Below are 22,762 nucleotides of genomic sequence, written 5' to 3'. Positions count from 1 at the left end.
TGTATCACCCCATTCATTAAATGCCATAAGGGAACCCACTGCTAGATTAGGGTTGATTCAGATTTTAACAGTTTTAGAATCTTTTTTTTCTTTTTTTAATGAGTGTCTGGAATACCAGACACTCATTTTGTTAGCTACTGAATATTTGAACATGTTGACTTTTCATGGTGCCAGCTTAGAAGTAAAACCCAATGCTGCTTATTGGGGGAGAAAAAAGTAACTATAAAATGTTCTTGTCTTGGGATGGGCCCTTCAGTAATTTAATTTGCAGACTTCATGATGATTAGAGAAGTATGACAGGATCACACCTAGAGGTTACCATTACAGTACCCTGGGTTAACTCTATCTTGCATAAGCTGAAATTTAGTTTTTTCTAGAGAAGGCAATACCAGTCTATAGTAACAAATCTCAATAGAAGTTCATCAATCACAGTTTACGAAAACTAACAAACATCTACTAGAAAGAACAGTTGAGAGAAGAAATCCTCATGTATATCTTTAAACATAATGACTCTTTCTTTAATCCTAAACCAACTAAGATTTGATTTATGGCAAAACAATATCCAGCTCAAGCAAAGCAAGTATATCAAAAAACGATGAGATGCTTTGACAAAATTATACAGCAAGGAGATCCAACCAATCAACCCCAAAGGAAATCAACCCTGAATATTCATTGGACGGACTGATGCTGAAGCTCCAATACTTTGGCCACCTGATGCAAAGAGCTGACTCATTGGAAAAGACCCTTATGATGGGAAAAATTGAGGGCAAGAGGAGAAGGGGACAATAGGAGATGAGATGGTTGGATGGCATCACCGACTCAACAGACACGAGTTTGAGCAAGCTCTGGGAGTTGGTGAAGGACAGGGAAGCCTGGTGTGCTGCAGTCCATGGGGTCACAAAGAGTCAGACATGACTAAGCGTCTGAACAACAACAACAAAGTGGTTAGGTACGTGGGTGGAAGAAAGAAAGGGAGGGAGAGAAAAAGAGAAGAGATAGGAGAACTATCCTGACAATATAAGTTTAAAGATTTTCAAAATAAAAGACTGAAGAGAAAAAAAATCTAGAAGATATTTACTAAAATACTGATAAGACACTAATTACAAAATTGCAAGTAATCTTTAAAAATTTCTGTTCAGCTCGATCTTCCTACAATAATCATGTATTACTTGTGTAACAGTATGTTTTTAATAACCTTCTACTTTATGCTAAAAAAAAACAAGTCATATTATAGAATGTCATTTGCACATACTTACACATCCACAGGAATCTGGTCCCCCATTGAATAGGGAACAAGCCATCCTCACAATCTCTGCCTCTATCTTCCGGAGTCCGGGGAAGATATCTGGATGCAGTGGATTACTCCATGCAAAATCTCCATAAGCCTATGGAGAAATGCAAGCACATGTGGAGACGCTTACATCATACAGGAAAAAGAATCAGACAAACTATGTTGGATACCATAGGAACTGGGAAAATGGTAAGATATGGCCTCCAGTCTAAAGAAGATCAAAATGCTGTAGTGGAGGAGACAGGCATAAAAATTATCTTGACCCAGTGGTAACAGAGGAAGAATAAATGTGGTTAAAAGCACTGACTAAAACACCCAACAGACCCAGTTTGAAATCTTAGCTTTATCTGTCACGGCTAGCTGTGTAATCTTAGGTAAATAACCTCACTGAGGCTGTTCCCCATATGTTAAAGAGGATAATCACAGTACACGGCTGATGGGGTTCTAGCCATAAGCAAGATAACACACACGAAGCAAACACACGCGAAACACTTAGCAGAGTGTGTGGCATAACTATTTTCAGTGTGATACCAGATTTGTATATGTGCATGAAGGCAAGGGGCCTCAAAGAGGAGTCGCGAACATTCTGAGTGGTCTGGTGGTGTCTATTGAGTGGAACCTTGAGCCGTGAATAAGAATTCATCATTAAGAACAGGTACCAAGAACGAGGGAAAGGAAAACAACAAAGAAGCAAGGTACTCAGTAAACAGAAAAGGCAGGAGTCAGTGTTCATGTGGGAAAATAACAAGAATGGTTGAAAAAAATAGGTGGGATCTGGCTCATGAAGGGACTGGTATTTTTGGTTGCATAAGCAGCTTAGGATTTGTCCTGTAGACAATGGGAAGTCACTGAAAGATTGTTAAGCACAAAAGTAAGGTCAGGGTATTATGTCAAAATACAGCTGAGCAAAACATGTAGTATGTAGTAAGGTATGCACAGTTTCATAGTTCTAATAATCAAACACAAAATCCTTAGAAAGCAACAGTCCAATGCCAATTTTGTATGACAAAGTGAGATTTAAAAAATAAATCTGATTAGAAATGGAAGAAGCTAAAGCAATTCTAAAGTCAACAAAAAAGTATGACAATTATATGAATTATAACTGAGACCACTGCTCATTCTCAGATCCTCTGATTTGAGACTCAAGGGGTACAGGAAACCATGACCAAGTTTCCATCCCTTATCTCTTCTGATCCAACAAAATATATCTTATCATTAATAATCGCAAATGATGGACTACCTTCCCTAGCAATCCGCTTTCTACACAAGGTGTCTATTAAGCCTGGAGACATAAGTTACATTTTACTTTTTTACAGACTGAAGAGGTCTTGGACAATGTTATGCATATTTGTCTATGTTGGGTAAGAGACATTGAACCTGTTCAGTTTTAACAATAAACTTTCCTTAAGTAATTTTTTTAAAATTACAAGAATAAAGAGAAAAAGATGTGATCATCTAAACCAGCAGAGCCGCACACTCCTTCCGAGGACTGGGCACTTGCTCACCTTCACGAGGAGGTCGGTGAGCTCCTTTTCCCCACTGTACACTGCTCCGGAGGCTTTCCCCTCTTGCCACAAGACATCTGCAGAGAAAGGGCAGACCACTGGATCAGTAAGCAGGAGCCTCTGGGGAGACAGATTCTAAAGAAGAAACAGGGAGAAACTCCTCTGCGTACAAGAGTTGGAGCGGAAACTCCAAGGCATCCTTATGTTAAATCAAGAAAAAGAGCTTCAGTAAAGACTGTCACAGCAAAATAAAGATGAAAGGTCAACCACTACCATCAACAACAGTGTGAAAAAGGTAGCAACAGCATCTAGGTACAATAAAGAGAGTCCACTAGTAACGTCATCATCCCCAACTGGCCTCTACCAGCAGAACCACTTCCTCTATCTACACTCGCTTTCTGTTCCCTGTATGGCTCCTCGTGACCTTTTTCTGCAGGGGCTTCCACCTTCTCTCCCTTTCTAGCCAGTCAAAGGAAGTGTGGAAACTGCTATGAGCAGAGTTAGCAGAAAAGAGTAAGGCAAAGTGCAAAATCTCAGCACAGGATCACCAGAGCTGGAGTCAGGGAACTGAATCTCTGACTGGACAAACCATGGTAAGATGTGAGCCATAAGCATCACCCTCAGACAAGCCTGGAAACCCGTACAGAGTCAGCCACCTGCTTCCAGCAACATCTGCCGCAGCACTCAGCGTCAGCAACACAGCTAGCACTGGGAGAAGGATCCGAGGAAAGGTTCCTGACCAGGATGTGAGGCCCGGCCTCCCACTCTTCTCTGAGGTGCTCCCCCAGACGCTCCACAATGCCAACAAATCCACTCGTGTGGGGGTCTCGGGTCCTTTAACATGCCTGCACCCTACTGAAAGTGAGCAGTGAGAACTATAGGATCACTCAAACTGAAGACTGCTGCCATCGCTCTAACAGAGCCAAGGTCTGCAGCTCCAGGGAGAGCAGAGACGGAGCAGTGACTATCCAGACAAGCCCTCATCCTCACGTGACCGGCCAGCTCTGGCTTGTGGCCAAGCTGACTTTGTCCTCAGAGGGACTGGTCTGTGACAGGCACGTCTTCAGACCAGAGGTCACCTGCATTTCAAAAGTAGGGCGTGTGCTTTCATTCCCTGCTCTTTTACTGGAGCTGCAGAGTAATGGGAATGGACAGCGACTTAGAAATGGAAGGGAGGGAGATATGAGGCAGCCAACCCAGCACTCATATGTAGAGATCTTTCATCTACAGGTCTCAGAATGCTAATCCCTGTTTTATATCCTGTATAATTCCTGGACTGTATCTAGTTTTGTATCATCTAATCAAAAATATCATTAAAAATTCAACACATGTCAATTAGAACTTTTAAAATACAGTATGGTACCCTGGATCCTGGAACAGGAGAAAAGACATTATAGATAACCCTGGTGAAACAGGAATTGAATCTGTGGTTTAGGTAACAGCACTGTACCAATGTTAATTTTTTTAGTTTTGACACATGTACCAAGCTTATTTTAGATGTTAACATCAGGAGAAGCTGAGTGAGAGGTTTGTGGGAAATCTCTGTATATCTTTGCAAACTTTCTATAAATCTAAAATTATGCCAAATGAAAAAGCCTATGTTTAACTTATTTGTAATATAATCCTAATTTGTAACAAACATGTTTGCATTAATAATAGTTAACATTTATTGAAATTTATTGAGTACCTATTATAAACCAGGTGTTATATGCTTATATGTATGACCTCATTTAATCTCTACAATTATCCTTTCAGGTAAGTATTACAATTACTATCCTCATTGTAGAGAGATAGATACAGAGGCATAGAGAAGTGAAGTAACTCACCTGAGGCCATCCTGTTAAGTGGCTGAACTAGATGTGAGTCAAGGTTGAGTCCCTGGGCTATACTCTTAACACTAGGCTGCTAAGTGCATTTATCCTTCCTACATGCATACATGTACACGCGTGGGCTTATTACACAAAATACCATTAACATTTTGAGATATAGATATATAGATATATATATCATCTGTGTTTGTCTTTTGAGGATGAAATTATACTGACTTCTTATTTCTTCTGTGCCTCTATACAGATTCCATAATTTCTAAAATGAATCTCTATTTCAGTCTTATCACATTTTGTCTTTCCAAAAAACAAATCTATTTTATTCAGGCTTAGAAAAGAAGTGGAACCAAGTTCTATCTTCTCTGAGATCTGCTTGCTTTATAGGTGAAGAATGAATCTAAATATAGTTTTTAAAAGATGAAATTCAGCCTTTGAGACAGGCGGTGGGCCCTCCTGAACACAGAAGCACCAGGGATGAACTCCACTTAATCTCTATAAACATCCAATAGTGAGCGAGTGACCAGCCACATTAAAGAAGTGGGCAGCGTGCATTTGCTGAGAACCGTACCCTTAGAGCTGTATTCTTTGAGCTTCTCTAGGACTGCAGCCGGGCTCAGACCTTGAGGGGGCAGGGCTTTCACGTAATCTTGGTCCACTTTCAGGAATGACATGTTCTTGCTAATATCTTCCTTGGTCTTGTTCAACTTATCTTGGATCTCCAAAGGTAAGGAAGATAAAGTTAACAGGGAGACAGGAGAATACAGTATTGACAGTGAAGAACCAGTTACATCACCAAACCAACCGCTTGATGCTGGGCACTGCACAAGTGCTTGAGAACAAGGACGGTACTTTTTCTTAAAGAGGTACGTTGACATTTTGACCCCTTCAGCTGTTATCTCACCTGGGCAACAGTCTCTTAGAAGTCTGAAAAGTCAGCTCTCTCTCTAAAGGTCAAAGATACACCCGGTGCCCCACCCCGCCCCGCCCCTTTCCTCTGTCAGGGTGCTATCACCAATGCTTTGCCTGGTCTGCATTTGCTGAAGTCAGCACTTCTCTGTGGGCAAAAGTCAGACCTTGTTCGGGCCTCGGCAGCAGCTACAATGTATGCACCGAAGAAACCAAGGCAGAACCATGAACAGCAGCCGGGAAACAGGCCAAGCAGCAGTAAAACAGATTCTGGTGCTCGAGCCAGTGAGGGGCTCCTTCACCAGGCACGCCCAGAACCCACCAGGAACTGGAGGCCTTACAAGAATCCCACACAGAAGAGGAAGGCAGACATGCCAGGAAGAGCCAGGGAGGCTGCCGCCTGTCTCCTCGGGCTGACAGCTCACACTGCCCCACTCTCCAGTGCTAGGAGGCGCTTCGGGCCTTTCTGCCACATACTTTATCAACTATGGCTATTTCGTTTCCATCCCCATCCTCATGTTCTTTCATTCCTTCACTAGTAAACATCTGTTGAACTATACGACAGTGATACACAGTGGGCCAGGGATACACAGTGGACAAAACAGACTTGGGCAGTACCAGCTTAGGTGGGGCGGGGGGTAAGTCCTGTCCTGAAGCTTATCTCTCAAGCATCACCGTCAGAAAATGAAGGTAATGAAAAGTGCTAGGGTAAGGGGGTAGGGGAGGAACAGAGCAGATAGGAAGAATACAGCAGAGACTGCTAGTTGTAATGAGAGACTCTTGGTTTGCAGATTTAGGGAAGAGTGGCTACACATTACAACTTGTGTGTGTTACAGTGACATGGTTTCAGCCCTATGTCTGTTAAAGTTTGACGCCTCATTGAAAAACATTTAGGTTGTCTCATCTCTAGCAGTGGATGATTAGAATCCAAGATGGTCTTCTTAGCTGTGGCCCTCAATAAAACCACAGGGAAAGCCCCTCCTTTGGAACATGTCTGCAACAGTCTATCGGGCAGGCACTGGAAGGAAGAACAGGGAATACTCCTGGACAATGCCAGAGCAGTATGTGATGGGTACGAAGATATTTTTTGGATTCACATAAAGAATTGTGCTGCATAAACGTAACCAGAACTATGGAAGCTGGGCTTCCGTGCACAGCTGATGCTACTGTAATAAAACAGACAAAACTGACCATGAGAGGCGCATCAGAAAGCACAGCAAGCACTTCCTCACGTCACCTCATCAATTCTCGCCTCTGAAGCGCCACTGCATTTTAATTTCACAGCATTTATCTCAAAGGGAAATTCGTATGTATTTGCTTCCTTATTCATTTTCTGTCTTTCCTTAGTACTGAAATGTAGATTCCATGTGGGAAGGGCATGGCCTCCCAAGTGGTCCTGCACTATGTCCCCAGCACCTAGAATGGTACCTAACGCTGAGCAGATGCTCAATGAATGAGGAGGGACACACACACTCGCTCAAAACAAGTAACTTTAGTCTCTGCACCTCATAATCTGCATCTGAAAGTTGAAAGCTGATTATACATTTTCTATGTACCTTCCAATGCTGCTGTATTTACTAAGTAACACAATTGAATAATACCTTCCAATGCTGTTATCATATAAATTTAATGGGTTCTGGAACCCCAGCATTCATTTGTATCAAAATTAGAAATGGGAGGAGCAAAGTGTAAGGAATAAGGGGGGGGGGGGGAATACAGGAAATGATAAGGGAAACACTCTTCTCCCTTGTCATCAGCCTGTCCTCCCTATCCTTCCTCTCCCCTGCTCTTTGTTCTCTAAGGACTACAGCAGATTGATTTTAGGCTTAATATGATTAAGGGTCAAATAAAAGCCCTCATTTCTCTCCTTCTCCAGCCGTTATTACTTCCACTTCCCCACAGGAAATGAACCTAAAAATACAAAGTTCTGGGAGAGTTCACACAGTCTTCTGAAGGGACATCAGTCAAAGGCTGGAAGTAACTGCCATCTTTTCTGATTTGGCCAGGAAAGGGGGAAAGGAACTGAAAGCCAAAAATCAAAGAAAGCTTGCAGGGAAGCTGAGGGGGAGGGCGGGAGGCAGGGGAGAGGAAGCCATCGAGGGCCGTGTGCCTTCGTCAAGAGCCCGCAGTGGGGCGCCTGCCCTGTTTGTCTTCATCTGTGATAAAGAATCCGTGGGAAGGCAGAGGCGACTGTCTCATCCTGAGTGTGGGTGAGGTCAGAGAGGAGCCAGTGAGGGGAACAGACTACGCTACAAATATGAACAAAGAGCGAGAGAACAGCTCTGCTAAGTTTCTGAACCTGGGATCAGCAAACTACAGGCCGAGTGTGGACTGTGGCTATGAGGAGATTCTTGCTGCAACACAGGCCCACTCCTCCACCCGCTGCTCTACTGCTGCTTTCCCTCCACAAGGACAGAGCTGAGAGGCCGACAGGTGTGGCGTGGCCTGCCACGCCTAAAATGCTTCATATCCAGCCCTCTACAGACAAAGCCTGCCAACCCTGAACCATGTAAGCACTCAATCCCTGCTAAGTATCTAAATTCAGTTCAGCCAAATATTGCTCCGCTTCCCTCATAGCTCAGTTGGTAAAGAATCTGCCTGCAATGCAAGAGACCCGGGTTCAATTCCTGGGTCAGGAAGATCCCCTGGAGGAGGAACTGGCAATCCACTCCAGCATTCTTGCCTAGAGAATCCCCATGGACAGAGGAGCCTGGCAGGCTACAGTCCATGGGGTCGCAAGAGTTGGACACGACTCAGCGCCTAAACCACCACCAACAAATATTCTTCCAAAGCTTCCTGTCACTTCTGTCAGGTGGTCTAATTTCAAATTTTTCCTAAACAGACATCTCCTTTCTCCTCTGGTCAAATATGGTAGAGAAAGAGTGTCATCATGCTTCTCACTCGTGGCACTTCTGCGTTCTGAGTCTGATGGGTCTCCGCTGCATGGCCTGCCCTGCGCACTGGAGGATGTTTAGCAGCATCCCTCGCCCCTGTCCGCTCAATGTCCAGAGCACCCACCTCCTCTTCTGATATCCAAAAATGTCTCCAGACGTGGTCAAATGTTTCTTGGAGATGGGACAAAACGCACCCATCCCCCTTGAACTCCTAGCTTTAGTAAACAGAAAGAAAGAGGTGTGATGATCATGGGGGAGCGAAGCAACAGGGAAAAGCGAAATGGCTCTGCTTACCTGACGACCAATGACAGGCATCTTCCGGATAAGCTTAAAACATCTCTTCTTAAACCTTGACCATAAACCTAAAAGAAACAAACGGTTCTATTGAAATTCCCAAGGATTATGACCTGATAGTCATAATTTATGAACTATTCAATATTCAGCATGTCCTCTGTAATCACACTTGCCTTTAGATGACAAAGGTAGTTTCTTAAAAAAAAAATTTTTTTGAACAAGTAATGTATTATAACATGGTTCAAAAAAATAAACACACACACTCTCATCTATCCCCCAGACCCTCACCCTACCCCCAGGTTAATACTACTACTACTAGTTTCTAGATACCCTTCTAGAGTTTCTGTTTGCATATACAAGCAAGAGTGAAGACACGTTCTTGTCTTGTCTCCTTTACACAAAGGGTAGCATACTCCAGCACTGCACTAGACCTGTTCTGCTCAGCAGCAGTCTTTTAAAGACCAGTGCTCCCTAATGCATTCTTACATCCAGAGTATTCCATTAGATGAACGTACCTTAGTTTATTTAACCTGCCCTTTCCTGATGGAAACGTAGGTTGTTTCTGACGTCTGCTGTTACAAACCACGCTGAAATAGCTTAGCCTTGTAACACATGCTATACTGCATCCAACAGAGCATATCTGCAGGATAAGTTCCCAGAGACAGAACTGCTGGGCCAAGTGTACCGCAGAGTTCCTTACCTTCCCAAGGTTTCCAGGTGCCCAATACTTCTCTCCCCTGCCTCAAAACAAATGACCAACCCATGCATCTTCTCAGAATCTGTGCTCTAGTCTCTCATTCAACACATATCCCAATAACATTTTCTGGACCTAAAAAGGCTTTCAGATATCATGGACACCAATCAGACTTCATTCTGTTGGGCAGTACATAGGACAAATCTGAAATTCTGATCCTGTAAATTACAATTATTATAAATGCATGGCATCTAAACACACAGTCATGCCTTTTAATGAATTCACGTTCACTGTATCTCAACTGACTTCAACAGCAAGATTCTGAGGCTGGCATAGAAGGCACTACCTACTATCCAAGGGCAGCTGAGGATCAAAGCATTAATAACTTGCTCAAGGCCGAGGATCATATCAGTGATGGGGCAAGGATTTAAATGAAGTCTCTGTTTTTCTAGTCCTAGACTCCTAAGACTCTACACTGCTTCACATGCACAATAGAATTTTCAGTTATCCCAAATGAGTTTCAAAGGAATCTAGACCTATGCTTTCTGCAAGGATACAAGGCATGAACTGAATGAACTTTGCTGCTTTCCTAGGAGGTCTGTGTATTCCAATTTCCTTGCCCAAAAGTAGCTTTCAACAACCAAAGAAGGTGTCTGCACCATCTACAGGTATTTATTAAATGATGCTATGCATCTTTATAGTAGTTTTTGCCTAGGTTGCATCCCTAAGTGCTTAGCACTGAGGTTAACACTCTATAAATGTCTGGGACAAAACCAGGTATCTAAGACACAGGCTAAGACAAAGAGCTGAAACCAGTTACTTTCTGCTTAAATTTTTGAGTATTTCCTTTCAGTCCTGAAATTTTATGGTACACAGAATATTGTATTCACTTCTCCTTTACAGCATTTCTACATTATTATAAATTCTTCTGAAGTGTAATCTTAAATGTCACCACAACAATCCATCAAACGAGCAGCATTCAGTGTTAGGTGGTTCAGCTGCTTGTTATCTGATTATTTCTAACAGTGCTAAAGCTATAAAGATTCAGAACTACTCCCTATTTTAATGGATGAAGCAATTAATTAAGGAGGTAGAAAGAAGTCTAAAAATCAGCAAGCTGAATCAGGTGTCTGAAAGTACATTAATGTGACTGGGTGGAGGAGAACACGTAATTTTGTGAAATCTGTGAGATAACATGGTACAGTAAAAAGAACAGAATACAGATCAGAGACAGAGACATTAAGAATGAAAAGACCATGTGGTCGAGACCTGAAAAGATGATCTCCAAAGTAAAAATCAGGAAGTAGGAGAGAGGGACTAACAGAAGGTGCACTACTGTGCGCAGAGCAGGTGACTGCTGAGGACCGACTGGGCAGCTCAGGGAGCTCCGCACGGCGCAGAGCAGGGGACTGCTGAGAACCGACTGGGCAGCTCTGGGAGCTCCGCACGGCACAGAGCAGGGGACTGCTGAGAACCGACTGGGCAGCTCTGGGAGCTCCGCACGGCACAGAGCAGGGGACTGCTGAGAACCGACTGGGCAGCTCAGGGAGCTCCGCACGGCACAGAGCAGGGGACTGCTGAGAACCGACTGGGCAGCTCTGGGAGCTCCGCACGGCGCAGAGCAGGTCACTACTGAGGACCGACTGGGCAGCTCAGGGAGCTCCGCACGGCGCAGAGCAGGGGACTGCTGAGAACCGACTGTGCAGCTCAGGGAGCTCCGCACAGCGCAGAGCAGGGGACTACTGAGAACCGACTAGGCAGCTCAGGGAGCTCCGCACGGCGCAGAGCAGGTCACTACTGAGAACCGACTGGGCAGCTCAGGGAGCTCCGCACGGCGCAGAGCAGGTCACTACTGAGAACCGACTGGGCAGCTCAGGGAGCTCCGCACGGCGCAGAGCAGGTCACTACTGAGAACCGACTGGGCAGCTCAGGGAGCTCCGCACGGCGCAGAGCAGGGGACTACTGAGAACCGACTAGGCAGCTCAGGGAGCTCCGCACGGCACAGAGCAGGTGACTGCTGAGAACCGACTGGGCAGCTCTGGGAGCTCCGCACGGCACAGAGCAGGTGACTGCTGAGAACCGACTGGGCAGCTCAGGGAGCTCCGCACGGCGCAGAGCAGGTCACTACTGAGGACCGACTGGGCAGCTCAGGGAGCTCCGCACGGCACAGAGCAGGGGACTGCTGAGAACCGACTGGGCAGCTCAGGGAGCTCCGCACGGCGCAGAGCAGGGGACTACTGAGAACCGACTGGGCAGCTCAGGGAGCTCCGCACGGCGCAGAGCAGGTGACTACTGAGAACCGACTGGGCAGCTCTGGGAGCTCCGCACGGCGCAGAGCAGGTGACTGCTGAGAACCGACTGGGCAGCTCAGGGAGCTCCGCACGGCGCAGAGCAGGTGACTACTGAGGACCGACTGGGCAGCTCAGGGAGCTCCGCACGGCGCAGAGCAGGTGACTACTGAGAACCGACTGGGCAGCTCTGGGAGCTCCGCACGGCGCAGAGCAGGGGACTACTGAGAACCGACTGGGCAGCTCTGGGAGCTCCGCACGGCGCAGAGCAGGTGACTACTGAGAACCGACTGGGCAGCTCAGGGAGCTCCGCACGGCGCAGAGCAGGGGACTACTGAGAACCGACTGGGCAGCTCTGGGAGCTCCGCACGGCGCAGAGCAGGTGACTACTGAGAACCGACTGGGCAGCTCTGGGAGCTCCGCACGGCGCAGAGCAGGTGACTACTGAGAACCGACTGGGCAGCTCAGGGAGCTCCGCACGGTGCTGTGCGTGACCTAAATGGAAAGCAAATCGAAACAGACATGTATGTGGAGAGCCGACTCGCTTTGCTGTACAGCAGCAAGTAACACAACAGTGTAAAGCAACTATATGCAATAAGAGTTAATTTTTTAAAACAGTAAAAAGCCCCAGAGGTCCAGAAAGAAAAGTGACGAGAACATTTTAAGGTAATAAAATAGGAAATGCCAGTGTAAGAACAACAATGCATGCCTCTTTTTAGTTTACAAACCCCTTTCACACCAGTGATGCCACTCAAGCCTCACAGCACTCTCTGACTGGGTAAAGCACTATGAGTATGCCCATTTCACTGCGAGGAAACAGGCTAACAGGCTGAAGGGCACTGCCCAAGGTGCCATGGCTAGAATCCTCCTACAACCACAGAACTCTGGTGTCTACTGATGACCTACAGACAATCCCACAGGTAAAGCCAACATCAGTGAGGAAGGATGTGAGCTGATAACCACAGAGAAGTAAAAAAGAGATCACGCCTTACAAGACTGCCAACCCTGCCCTACCCTCCTGCCGCACCCAGTTCTTATCTACCTGTGTCCATCCTGTGTTCCACAATTACCCTCTCTCCCTCAGGAGGGTACCCAGAATTTGAAGATCAGCAAAATTTATCACTAGTCGGACTTTAGACTCCCCTAGGGCAATACACCAAAAGGAACTCAGTGCTTACTAATACACAGAATACGTCTACGTGAGCAAGGTGCTAAAAAAATTGGCAATTCTATCAAAATTACCCGATCTATGGAGGGAAGACATATCTATCTGTGTCTAAAGTTCAAGGTGGAAGTTATAAAATAAAAAGTGTGTTGTGTATTTAAGCAATATGAAATTGCCAATATTCAGCAATTTTCAACCTACGAAATTAATTTTGTATGATTCAGATACAGAAAGAGGTGGGTGCCTGCATGATCAGTTGCTCAGTAGTGTCCAACTATTTGCATCCCCATGGACTGTAGCCTGCAGGCTTTTCTGTCCATGGAATTTTCTAGGCAAGAATACTGGAGCAAGTGCCATTTCCTACTCCAGAAGATCTTCCCAACCCAGGGATCAAACCCGCATCTCCTGTGTCTTCTGTTTTGGCAGGCAGATTCTTCACCACTGAGCCACCTGGGAAGCCACAGACAGCCATACAGATACATAAACAGTGGCTATCTCTAGGTAACAAGATTTTAATTTCATTCTTATGGCTTACCATATTGCCTGATTTTATACAATGAAAATGTACTGCTTTTATAGTAAGAAAAAATGTTACTAAAAACCATGCAATGGTTTGGAGTTCACAAAGATTTAGACGGCACATACCATTAACACTGCTAGTATTAGTGTTCTCATGGTGTACTCAGAGCTCGCACATTCGTTTCTGAACACCAAAGGCAGGTAAGTAAGTAGCAGGACCTCAGATGGCTGAGCTTCTACTATGGGTTAAACAAAATGGGCACGGGCACGGGCACTGTGGGCTGCACAATGGAAAATACAAGTAAATACCTAAAGCTAATACCCAACATACTGAAGAAATATAAACCTCAAGGTCCCTGACCTTGACTCTGGCCTGACCAAGGTCTCTGACCAAGACCAAGTAAATAGATAGTTTCTCTAACAGGAAGACGTGCTTATGATTGTAAGTAAATCTGTCACTCAGATTTACAAAGCGCCACTTTAAAAGGAAAAGCACAGAGAATGGTGAATGCCAGGAGCTGAGGAGAGAAAGCAGTGGGAAGGTCAAGTTTCATGGGCACAGAGCCTAGAATTATGAGAAAGGTGGTGGTGATGGCTCCATAACAATGTGAATGTTCTTAATGTCACAACTTTCCACTTAAAAATGGGTAAAATGATACATTTTATGCTCTGTATATTTCATCACAATAAAAAAACCAAGAACTGCTACTCCTTAGAACCCTCTGGAATCAGACAGAATGGTGGGTGGCACTGAATCAAATGCTTCCCGGGAAAGGAATAAGCCTGAGCAGAAGGACAAGGGTTGCGTCTGTTCCCAAACCATGGAGCAAATGAAGCACAAGGGTTAGTCTGTATAATGTCATGAATTTATGAGACAGTCTTGCAAGCACTAGGAGCAGAAACTGAGGACATTTCACCTCTACTTTAATTAAGTGCGATGCTAACTCTGCTATAACTTGGCAATGTGGCAGAGTGTTACCGGACGGCTGGCTAATCATCATGGTAAAGGGATAAAACAGAATCTGGCCTCTAAGCTGACTTTCCTAGGGGAAGAAGGAAAAAAACAGAAAAAAATATCAGTTGAAGAGCCCCTTCAAATAGATGTTATCAGGGAAGCAAACAGTTAACGGAAATTTTAAACAGATGAGAACTGATAAGGAAGTCTCATCAATGTTACTAACTCAGATACCCTACTATGGGTGAGGAAGGGGTGCAGGGGCGTGTACAGAACACCCATCTCCTCCCCTACCGCTGACTTACGCAACCCAGCCCACAGGGGAGGAACTCGGAAGGAGCTAGCACACCACCAAGTGGTGGGGGTGGGGGTGGGGTGCAGGGAACACGAGGAGGGTCTTAGGAAGGATGGAAGATGGACAAACTGATCACTAAAAAACTTCTCAGTTCCCACACTCCCTGAGGAGAGGCCTTCTCTGCCCATCAGTCTGGCTGCCGGAGTCCCTACCCAGGAAGCTCAAAGTGTACTGTCCTGACAGCAGAGGTTCAGTTCCAAGAGGACAGGGACCCTGTATTACTTGTCCTGTAGAGACATCTCTAGAGCGTGGCAGTGCCTGACACACAGCAGACATGCCAATGGTCGCTGCATGGGTGCTGTTCTAATTTCACATAATCTTTTATTGAAAAAAAAGCCTATAATGAAAGCAATAAATCCATGCTTAGAGAACTCCAGGTGACACAATGATGTTCTAGGCAAGAAAGTAAAAGTGAAGAGGGTCTGAGCCACATTCTGGGTCCTTATGATGACTAATCTCTCAGGGGTTTTAATGTAAATTTCAAATCCAGGAAAATCAACATAAACAGTTACAGTCACACAAGAGTCCTATTAAAACATTACCAGTCAGAAGGCAATGCCCTTTCTATCTAAACAGATTTTAAGAATCAGAACCAAACCAACCAGGCAAGAAGTTAGCCCAATCCATTAGCCCTGAGTTCCAAAGCTGGTGTTAACTCCACCGTACCTTTACAGAGGGGGGCAATATACTTACTCTCTGGCTGGAAGACAAACTCATACACCCAGACTATCAGCAGGGTCCACACGACACTCCACACAATCAGCTGCCAGGGCTCGTACTTGGTACAGTGCCCATTCACGTAGTTCTTGGCCTTTGTGGAATACACTTCTAAAATCTCAAAGTAGGGCTCAAAGGCCTTCTAGAAATACAAAAGAAAAAAATATTACTTTCAGAGAGAGAAAGGAAGTCTGTTCTTAGTTTGTTTTTCAACCCTTATTTTTTCAAGGGCAAGGCCATTCATGATGTGGCCCTACCCTAGCAGTAATCTTATCATCCTCTAAAGTCCGCAAAGCTTCTGCTCCAGGGACTGCAGTGGACACTGCCCCTTAACAGACATGTGGACTTTGACAAAGTTTCTGATCCTCTGTCTGTTACATAAAAGGTTAAGCTGGGTCATCATTTCAGCTCTGAAACTTCTGGAAGACTGCAGGACTTACTGTCCTACCATCTTCTCCGTTGGCTGCACTGGAAGTACACATTGTCTGAACTGCCCCACAGCACGTGGTATCTTAGTTCCCTGACCAGGCACCAAACCCACATTCCCTGCACAGGAAGTGGATTCTTAACCACTGGACCACCAGGGAAGTACCCATCCCATTATCTTAACTCAAACTAATCCTCTCAATATGTCTTTCTCTTCTTCTCTTCTTTATTTGAATCTTTCCCATTCTTTAATCCAAAAGGCAAACAGACAATTCATTGGAAAAGTCCCCAGTGCTGGGAAAGACTGAGGCAGAAGGAGAAGAGGACGTCAGAGGAGGAGATGGCTGGATGGCATCACCCATGAACATGAACCTGGGCAAACTCCAGGAGACGGTGAAGCACGGAAGGCCTGACCTGCTGCAGTCCACGGGGTCGCAAAGAGTCAGACACGACTGGGCAACTGAACAACACCACAACCCGAAAGGCAGCAGACTATTTCTGTGAAAGGCCGCAGAGTAAATATTTTAGGTGCTACAGGCCAAGCAGTCTGTGTCACAACTACTCAGCTCTGCGGCCACAGCAAACGCAGGCACAAAACAGAGGGTGAAGACTTGAAGGGAGCCGTGTTCCAACAAAATTTAATTTCAGATGCTAAAACTTGAATTTCATGTAATTTCACAATCACAAAATACTTTTTTTGTAAAAACAATTGCAAAATTAAAGTATCATTCTTAGCTCACAGGCTATACAAAAACAGGCAGCAGGCAAGGTTTGGCCCCATAGGCCACAGTCCACCCATCTCTGCTCTAAGGCCCCATTTGACAAAAACTCTTAAGGCAAGGAACTGTATCTTATGACGTGAGTCATTCACAACAGCTAGCACAAGGAAGAAAAAAACCCTCTCCTCTGAAAAGTCACCAGAACACCCAACTCACGAGAGCAAACCTCCTGTCAAGCATTCACTCGTGCCTCAACACAGAGCTTACGACAATGTGCCGTGCAGTCGACTCGGGATCCTCATCTCCCTGCACGGCTGGGTACCTGAAGACTGACCGGACCCCAGCCATATTCACAAGCGCCCCGAGTGCCCCAAACAAAACAAGCTCATCTTTAGTTTGCCATTCATTCCCTTCCTCGACATTTATGAAGCTTCTCCAGTGTTTAAGGCAGTAAGCGGGGGGAACGTCAAGGTAAACAGTGTCAGTTCTTGCCCTTACTGAGCTTATAATCTAATGAGGCCCATACATACACACGCAGACACACGTGGGCACGTGCATAAATAAATGAGTGATCAGAACTATTCAGGATAAGCACTATAAAAAGGATGCGAAAAGAGATCACTAAGGAAGGCCTACCTACCTCTACCTGTGGGGAGATGAGGAAGACAAGACAGGATAAAATCTACAGAATGACCAAATAAAAGTCTCTAGGTAGAAAAAACAAAAACTCATACCCAGAAGAGAGAATAATAGCAGCAAACGCATCAAGGAGCCTGGGAATGGCAAAAAGCTCTGTGCAGTAAGCGCACACACAAGATGAGGGCAGAGACCGTATTCTGTCTTCTCCAGAATCCATCCTCAGCACCTAGCATGGTGCCTGGCAGACAGGCTGTACTGAACAAAGGCCTGGACATGGCTGACAGAGGCCAAGTAAATGAGGGAACACATCAAGTTACAAGCGAACTGAGGCTAGGGGAGTACACTAGGTCCAGATTTAAAATGCGCTTAAAAAAAAAAGCACAGAGATTGGAAGCATAAATTGACAGGTACTTTTGTAAGTGACTTGTCAGTATCTATTAACATTTTACAGAGAAGGCAATGGCACCCCACTCCAGTACTCTTGCCTGGAAAATCCCATGGACGGAGGAGCCTGATAGGCTGCAGTCCATGGGGTCACTTAAGAGTCGGACACAACTGAGCGGCTTCACTTTCACTTTTCACTTTCATGCATTGGAGAAGGAAATGGCAACCCACTCCAGTGTTCTTGCCTGGAGAATCCCAGGGACAGGGGAGCCTGGTGGGCTGCTGTCCTTGGGGTCGCACAGAGTCAGACACGAATGAAGCGACTTAGCAGCAGCAGCAGCATTAACACTTTAAATGTACATTCATTTTGACTCAGTAATTCCAATTTTTGGTATCTACCTGTTTGTATCTATGTGCATGTTCAAGGACATACACTTTGTGACAGCAAAAGAAAAAAATATAAACAAACATAAACATCTACTGATAGAGAAACAGTTAAATAAACTATAATATATACACTTTATATACCCATACTTAGCAGCATTAAAAAGACAGATTTAAATGAACCACCATGAAAATTTTCCAGAACACGGTGTAGAGTTTAAGAAAAAAGCAAACTGAAGAATAATTAAAAACAAAACAAAATGCATGGGTTATTAATCAAGAGAGCAATTTTTTTTTAAAGACAACTTCATGGGAAAGGAATAGAACAGGACAGAGATTATAGGGACAAAAAATTTTAGTTAAGAGGATTGTTGAAATAGTCCAAAACAGAAATAAACTGGGCTTGACCTTAAGAGCTATATATCAGGGCCAAACAAACAGCACAATTTGAAAAACAATTTTAGAGGTAGAACAAACAGGGTTTAGTAACTTATTAGACACAGGAAGTATGGAGTGGGAAGCATACAGATAATTCCAGATTCTCAAATTCACGTTTGAGAGACTGGTAAGCAGTGACAGCATTAACTGTGGTAGGCAAGAGGGAGGGAAGCTGAAGATGGTGGAGACTGTGCAAAAAAGACAATGCTGCTACTTTACACTCCTGTTGGCAATCTACATGCCATGTTCTAGCAGAAGCATGAAAGCTTAGGAGGAGGATGGGTGGCTCAACTAATGTTTGCTGAAAACATTTATGCCCTTAGCAATTAGGCTGTGGTATACAGTAATTAGCACTGGGCAAATCCTGGGTCCCCAGAGGGCTATCCATAGAAACACAGCTTATTTGCAACCCCCTCCCCACAGTTCTTGGTGGCCATTCCCTAGAGCCCACTGTTGCTATCAACAATCAATCCTGCTCAGCAGTGGCAGTGCTGGATGAGACCTGAGAAAGATCAGAGGAGGCTACCATCACCGAAGGTATGTCATAATTTCGATTATTACAGAGCATCTTCTAGTGTTAAAGCTGTGATAAAACCAAATGGTTAAACAGAGTGCATGAATGGGACGATGGGAGAACCATCATTCCAGCTTTTCAGATTAGTTTTCCCTCTGGTGATTCTAGTTCCTAGTTCACCCATAAATAAGAGGTTACCAATGTCAGAAGATAACTGGATGTTATCACAGCACTGACTGAACAAAAAAGTAACATAACTAGTATTAGGGAAAGAGCAAAGGATCAGCAAATGCTGACTATTAATAATTCCATCGTAAAAAGCCTATTAAAATACAAAGGCATTCCTTGCTAATGTTTACAAAATTATATTCAACAGAAGTATATTTTCTTTGTAATAGCTCTGAGAAGATAATGGGAATCCATGAATTTGAAGTCTTTGACTACATCCCCTTAAGCACAGAGAAACACCTCTTAAGGAGATGTATTTCTATATTCTCTTATTCCAATGATAGAATGCTTCTGTACTTGGACAGGTCCTAGCAAGTTTTCTGAACAGGTAACTAGTTGGTCACAGAAATTACACCTCCTGGCCTCATTCCAAGGTCCTTTTAGGTCACCACAAACAACCTAGGCTCAGTCCTCAACGAAGAAGCACCTCACAACACTGGCAGCTCACTGCATGAAAGAGCTGTGGGGGTAATGTTTGCTATCTCCTTGGATAGCGAAAAGGAGGCGGCAGTTCCTCGGGGCCTTGCAAACGACACCAACCCTAGGCTGGATTCTGACGCAATAAAGCAGCCCTGGGGAAGCATGCAATCTAAATGCTAAAGAGAGCTTTAGAGACCAAACCCACGTCTTCATTTCATAGAGGCCCCGAAGTAGAGCGCGGTGCCTAAGCTCATCCGGATGGGCTTGAGTTACAGCAGAGACGAGGAACCCAGGCCTCCTGACAGTACCCAGTACTCTTTCAAGCCTCCATCCTCAGTGTCACAGGCAGAGGAGGACTAAACACATCACAACCCAGTGCCACTCCAAGAATTTTCTTTCCATAGTTTACGCTCTGGGTCGAATATACCTTGGATATATGGTGACACACAGCTACAGAGGCTTCTATTTATTCCAACTTAATCTCTACACTGTGTCTCTGGAAATACAAGAGCTATGAATGGTCATCTACAAAGGCCACTAGCTTACTGTACACCTCCAGGCAGATTATTTCACCTATCTGTACCTCTGTTTCTTTATCTAGAAGGGACACAGAATATCCACTAAACAGTGTCTGTGTGTATGAGTCTGTGGGTGGGTGTCAGTGTGATCTATTAAGCAAGGATCTTCTTGGTATTGGTGAAACTTCCACCAAAAAAACATTCTCTCCTTCACACTTTGTTAGAAAACTGAAAATGTATTCTTGTAGAGGAAAAAACCAAAGCACTTTGCCCAATGAATGTATATAAAATGATAGTAAAGAATACCATAAATCTTTTAGAAGTATAATATTAAAGGAAAAAAGATCAACTTTAGTGTGAAGATTCAAACATTAAGCACTTTAAGAAGCTATCAAATAATGATAAAAGTAACCAGACTTCCTCTTTTTCTTTATTCCATTTCCAATCTAAAGGTTTATTCAATAATCCTAAGCAAGACACTTTTATAACCACAACAGTACCAGTCTGCCAAATCTAGTAAATTTAGGGCCTGTTGCTTTTTTAGACTGAGTTTCAAACTGTCCCAATGCAGTTCCACAGAAATGTATTTTACAATACAAACTCGCATATATAGCAACAGAAAATATAAAAACAAAACAAAAATTTCCAAAATACTTTACGCTTTATTACTAGTGACAGACTTACATTTCTTTTCTATTTCTCCCTTCTTTTTAAAGGCTTGGCCCACTGAATTGATTCTGCATCTCTCTAAATGGATCATGACCCTCAGGTTTAAAACCAGTGTCTTGAGTGATTTCCCTCCTGGCTTCCTTAAATTCAGAGTGTGGTTGTGTAACAGAACAGGAATTAACACTAAGGCTCCACTCAACACAATCTCAGTGCTTTTTATACTTAGGGTTTATTTTCTTAACATTTTCACAAGGCCAGGACTATGATGTGATAGAGTCCATCTAAGTCCAGGAAACTCAGAATTCTTGCATCACAAATTACTTCCCTATCAGCATAGACCTACAGATCTCCCCAATGATATTAACCATTTTCAGTCTTTGAATCCCTTCAAGAGAACATGACTCTGTAAGCAAACTCTGCATAATGTCACCATCCACATCTTCTTTCCCCCTCTCCCCTCCAAAAAACTTCTTTGAGAAACAGTACTGCACTTAATCAACTTCCTAATTATGCAGTGATATTTTTTTCCCCATTAAATTTCTTAATTAACAACTCAGACCAGAAGAATTCTAAAAATTACTATCACTCAAAGAAGATATTTCCAGACCCAAAAGGGATGATGCTTCTTTCCTTAATAATAACCAGTAGAAGGCACCAAAATCATCCATTGTTTTCTCAGAACAATCCACCCTGCAGGACTGTATGTACAGAGTGGAGCCCAGAAATATATATTTTGGAAAATGTCCCCAGGTGACAGTGACATCCTCACTTGGTTAGGAACCCTTTCTCTACACCATAACATGGCCCCTTCTCTCCTCATCCCCTACTTTGATAAAAGAAATACTCAGCAATTGAGTTAACATATTACTGTGCTTACTCGCTCAGTTGTGTCCGACTCTTGGCAACCCCAGGGACTATATATAGCCCACCAGGTTCCTCTGTCCATGGGGTTCTCCAGGCAAGAATACTGGAGTGGGTTGCCATTTCCTTCTCTAAAACATATTACTAGATGGGGGTAAAAGACATCCACCAAGCTTAACTGGAAGTGTTAAAGCTGGGGCCCAGCCACATCAATTCACTGCTCATGGCTAATATTTATTCTTTGGCGAGATACTAATGATCAAATCTAATCTAACTATTAGATACTAATAATCAAAATCCTCTAGTAAAAGCGCACAACTCAACACTCAATAGTCTTTCCACAAGAGCCTGAAGTCAGAGCTTTAAAGCAGGAATGGGCTGTTGAGGAAAAGAAAAACCTGTTTTACCCAGTCCACCCACTGCCTTAATGTCTTAAAAGCAAATCATACTTTAATGACTGAGACTATAATAAGGGTGTGAAATTGAAATAGAGAAGAAGGCAAAGAGTTAAGGGCTTATTCTCACTTTACTTCTACTCTAAAAATAGGAGGAAAAAAGCTAACTGAATCTGATTCTCCTTCAGATTACATTCTGCAAAACTTCAAAGTACAAAGTAAACAGGTAAGAAAACACTATTGTCTTTAGAGCCTCAAAAGGCATTAAGGTTTATCAGCAAAAACAGATCACAAGCCCAGAGGGAAAACTCCCTTGAGTCATTAAAGAAACTGAGCAATAAACCAAACAGCAATTCCAACCAACCAGGGGTAACTGTGTGATACAGAAACGTTTGAAGGGAATGAGTCATCATTTCTTTGGAGGTAAAAAGCAAACCATATACTTCCCCCAAAATTCCGCTACGTAAGTCAAATGATCCAGTATCTGAGAAGTTCATCTGAAGACGCTTAACTGTCCACACTTTCCCTTCCAGTCAGGCCTCAACAATCAGATATATATTCTCAGGATTAGTTCACAGGCCTGACAAGACTGACTGCTCTACACTTAACACTAGATTATTTGGGCAAAGCACCTCAACCATCACTGGAACACAATCTTGGCCTCAGAGAGGAGACAGCCATGCAATGTAAGACAGTTGTTAAGAGTGCATTCACAGAAAATTCAAGCTCCTAAAAGCTGGCAGCTACCAAATGGTCGT

The 22,762-nt window shown here is 44.0% G+C and overlaps 1 protein-coding gene across 7 annotated transcripts in view; it reads right to left on the bottom strand.

The window, feature by feature from the left end:
- The window catches only part of SGPL1 (sphingosine-1-phosphate lyase 1), a 55,154-nt gene that overhangs the window by 17,079 nt on the left and 15,313 nt on the right, over window positions 1–22,762 (bottom strand). For 5 of the 7 annotated variants that reach the window (XM_015104412.4, XM_012105225.5, XM_012105228.4 and 2 more), the window contains exons 3-7: window positions 15,386–15,551; window positions 8,717–8,784; window positions 5,191–5,338; window positions 2,797–2,873; window positions 1,257–1,385 (exon numbers count right to left, since the gene is read on the bottom strand). In XM_015104412.4, the coding sequence (XP_014959898.1) occupies window positions 1,257–1,385; window positions 2,797–2,873; window positions 5,191–5,338; window positions 8,717–8,784; window positions 15,386–15,551 (588 nt within the window). The remainder of the gene's footprint in view (window positions 1–1,256; window positions 1,386–2,796; window positions 2,874–5,190; window positions 5,339–8,716; window positions 8,785–15,385; window positions 15,552–22,762) is intronic. The other 2 variants (XM_042240971.2, XM_042240970.2) reach the window with 1 other exon arrangement.

Source organism: Ovis aries, chromosome 25 (assembly GCF_016772045.2).
Source record: "Ovis aries strain OAR_USU_Benz2616 breed Rambouillet chromosome 25, ARS-UI_Ramb_v3.0, whole genome shotgun sequence".
Lineage (NCBI taxonomy): Eukaryota > Metazoa > Chordata > Mammalia > Artiodactyla > Bovidae > Ovis > Ovis aries.
The sequence above is the reverse complement of the archived record's forward strand: the minus strand, read 5'-3'. Positions and strand labels throughout refer to the sequence as shown.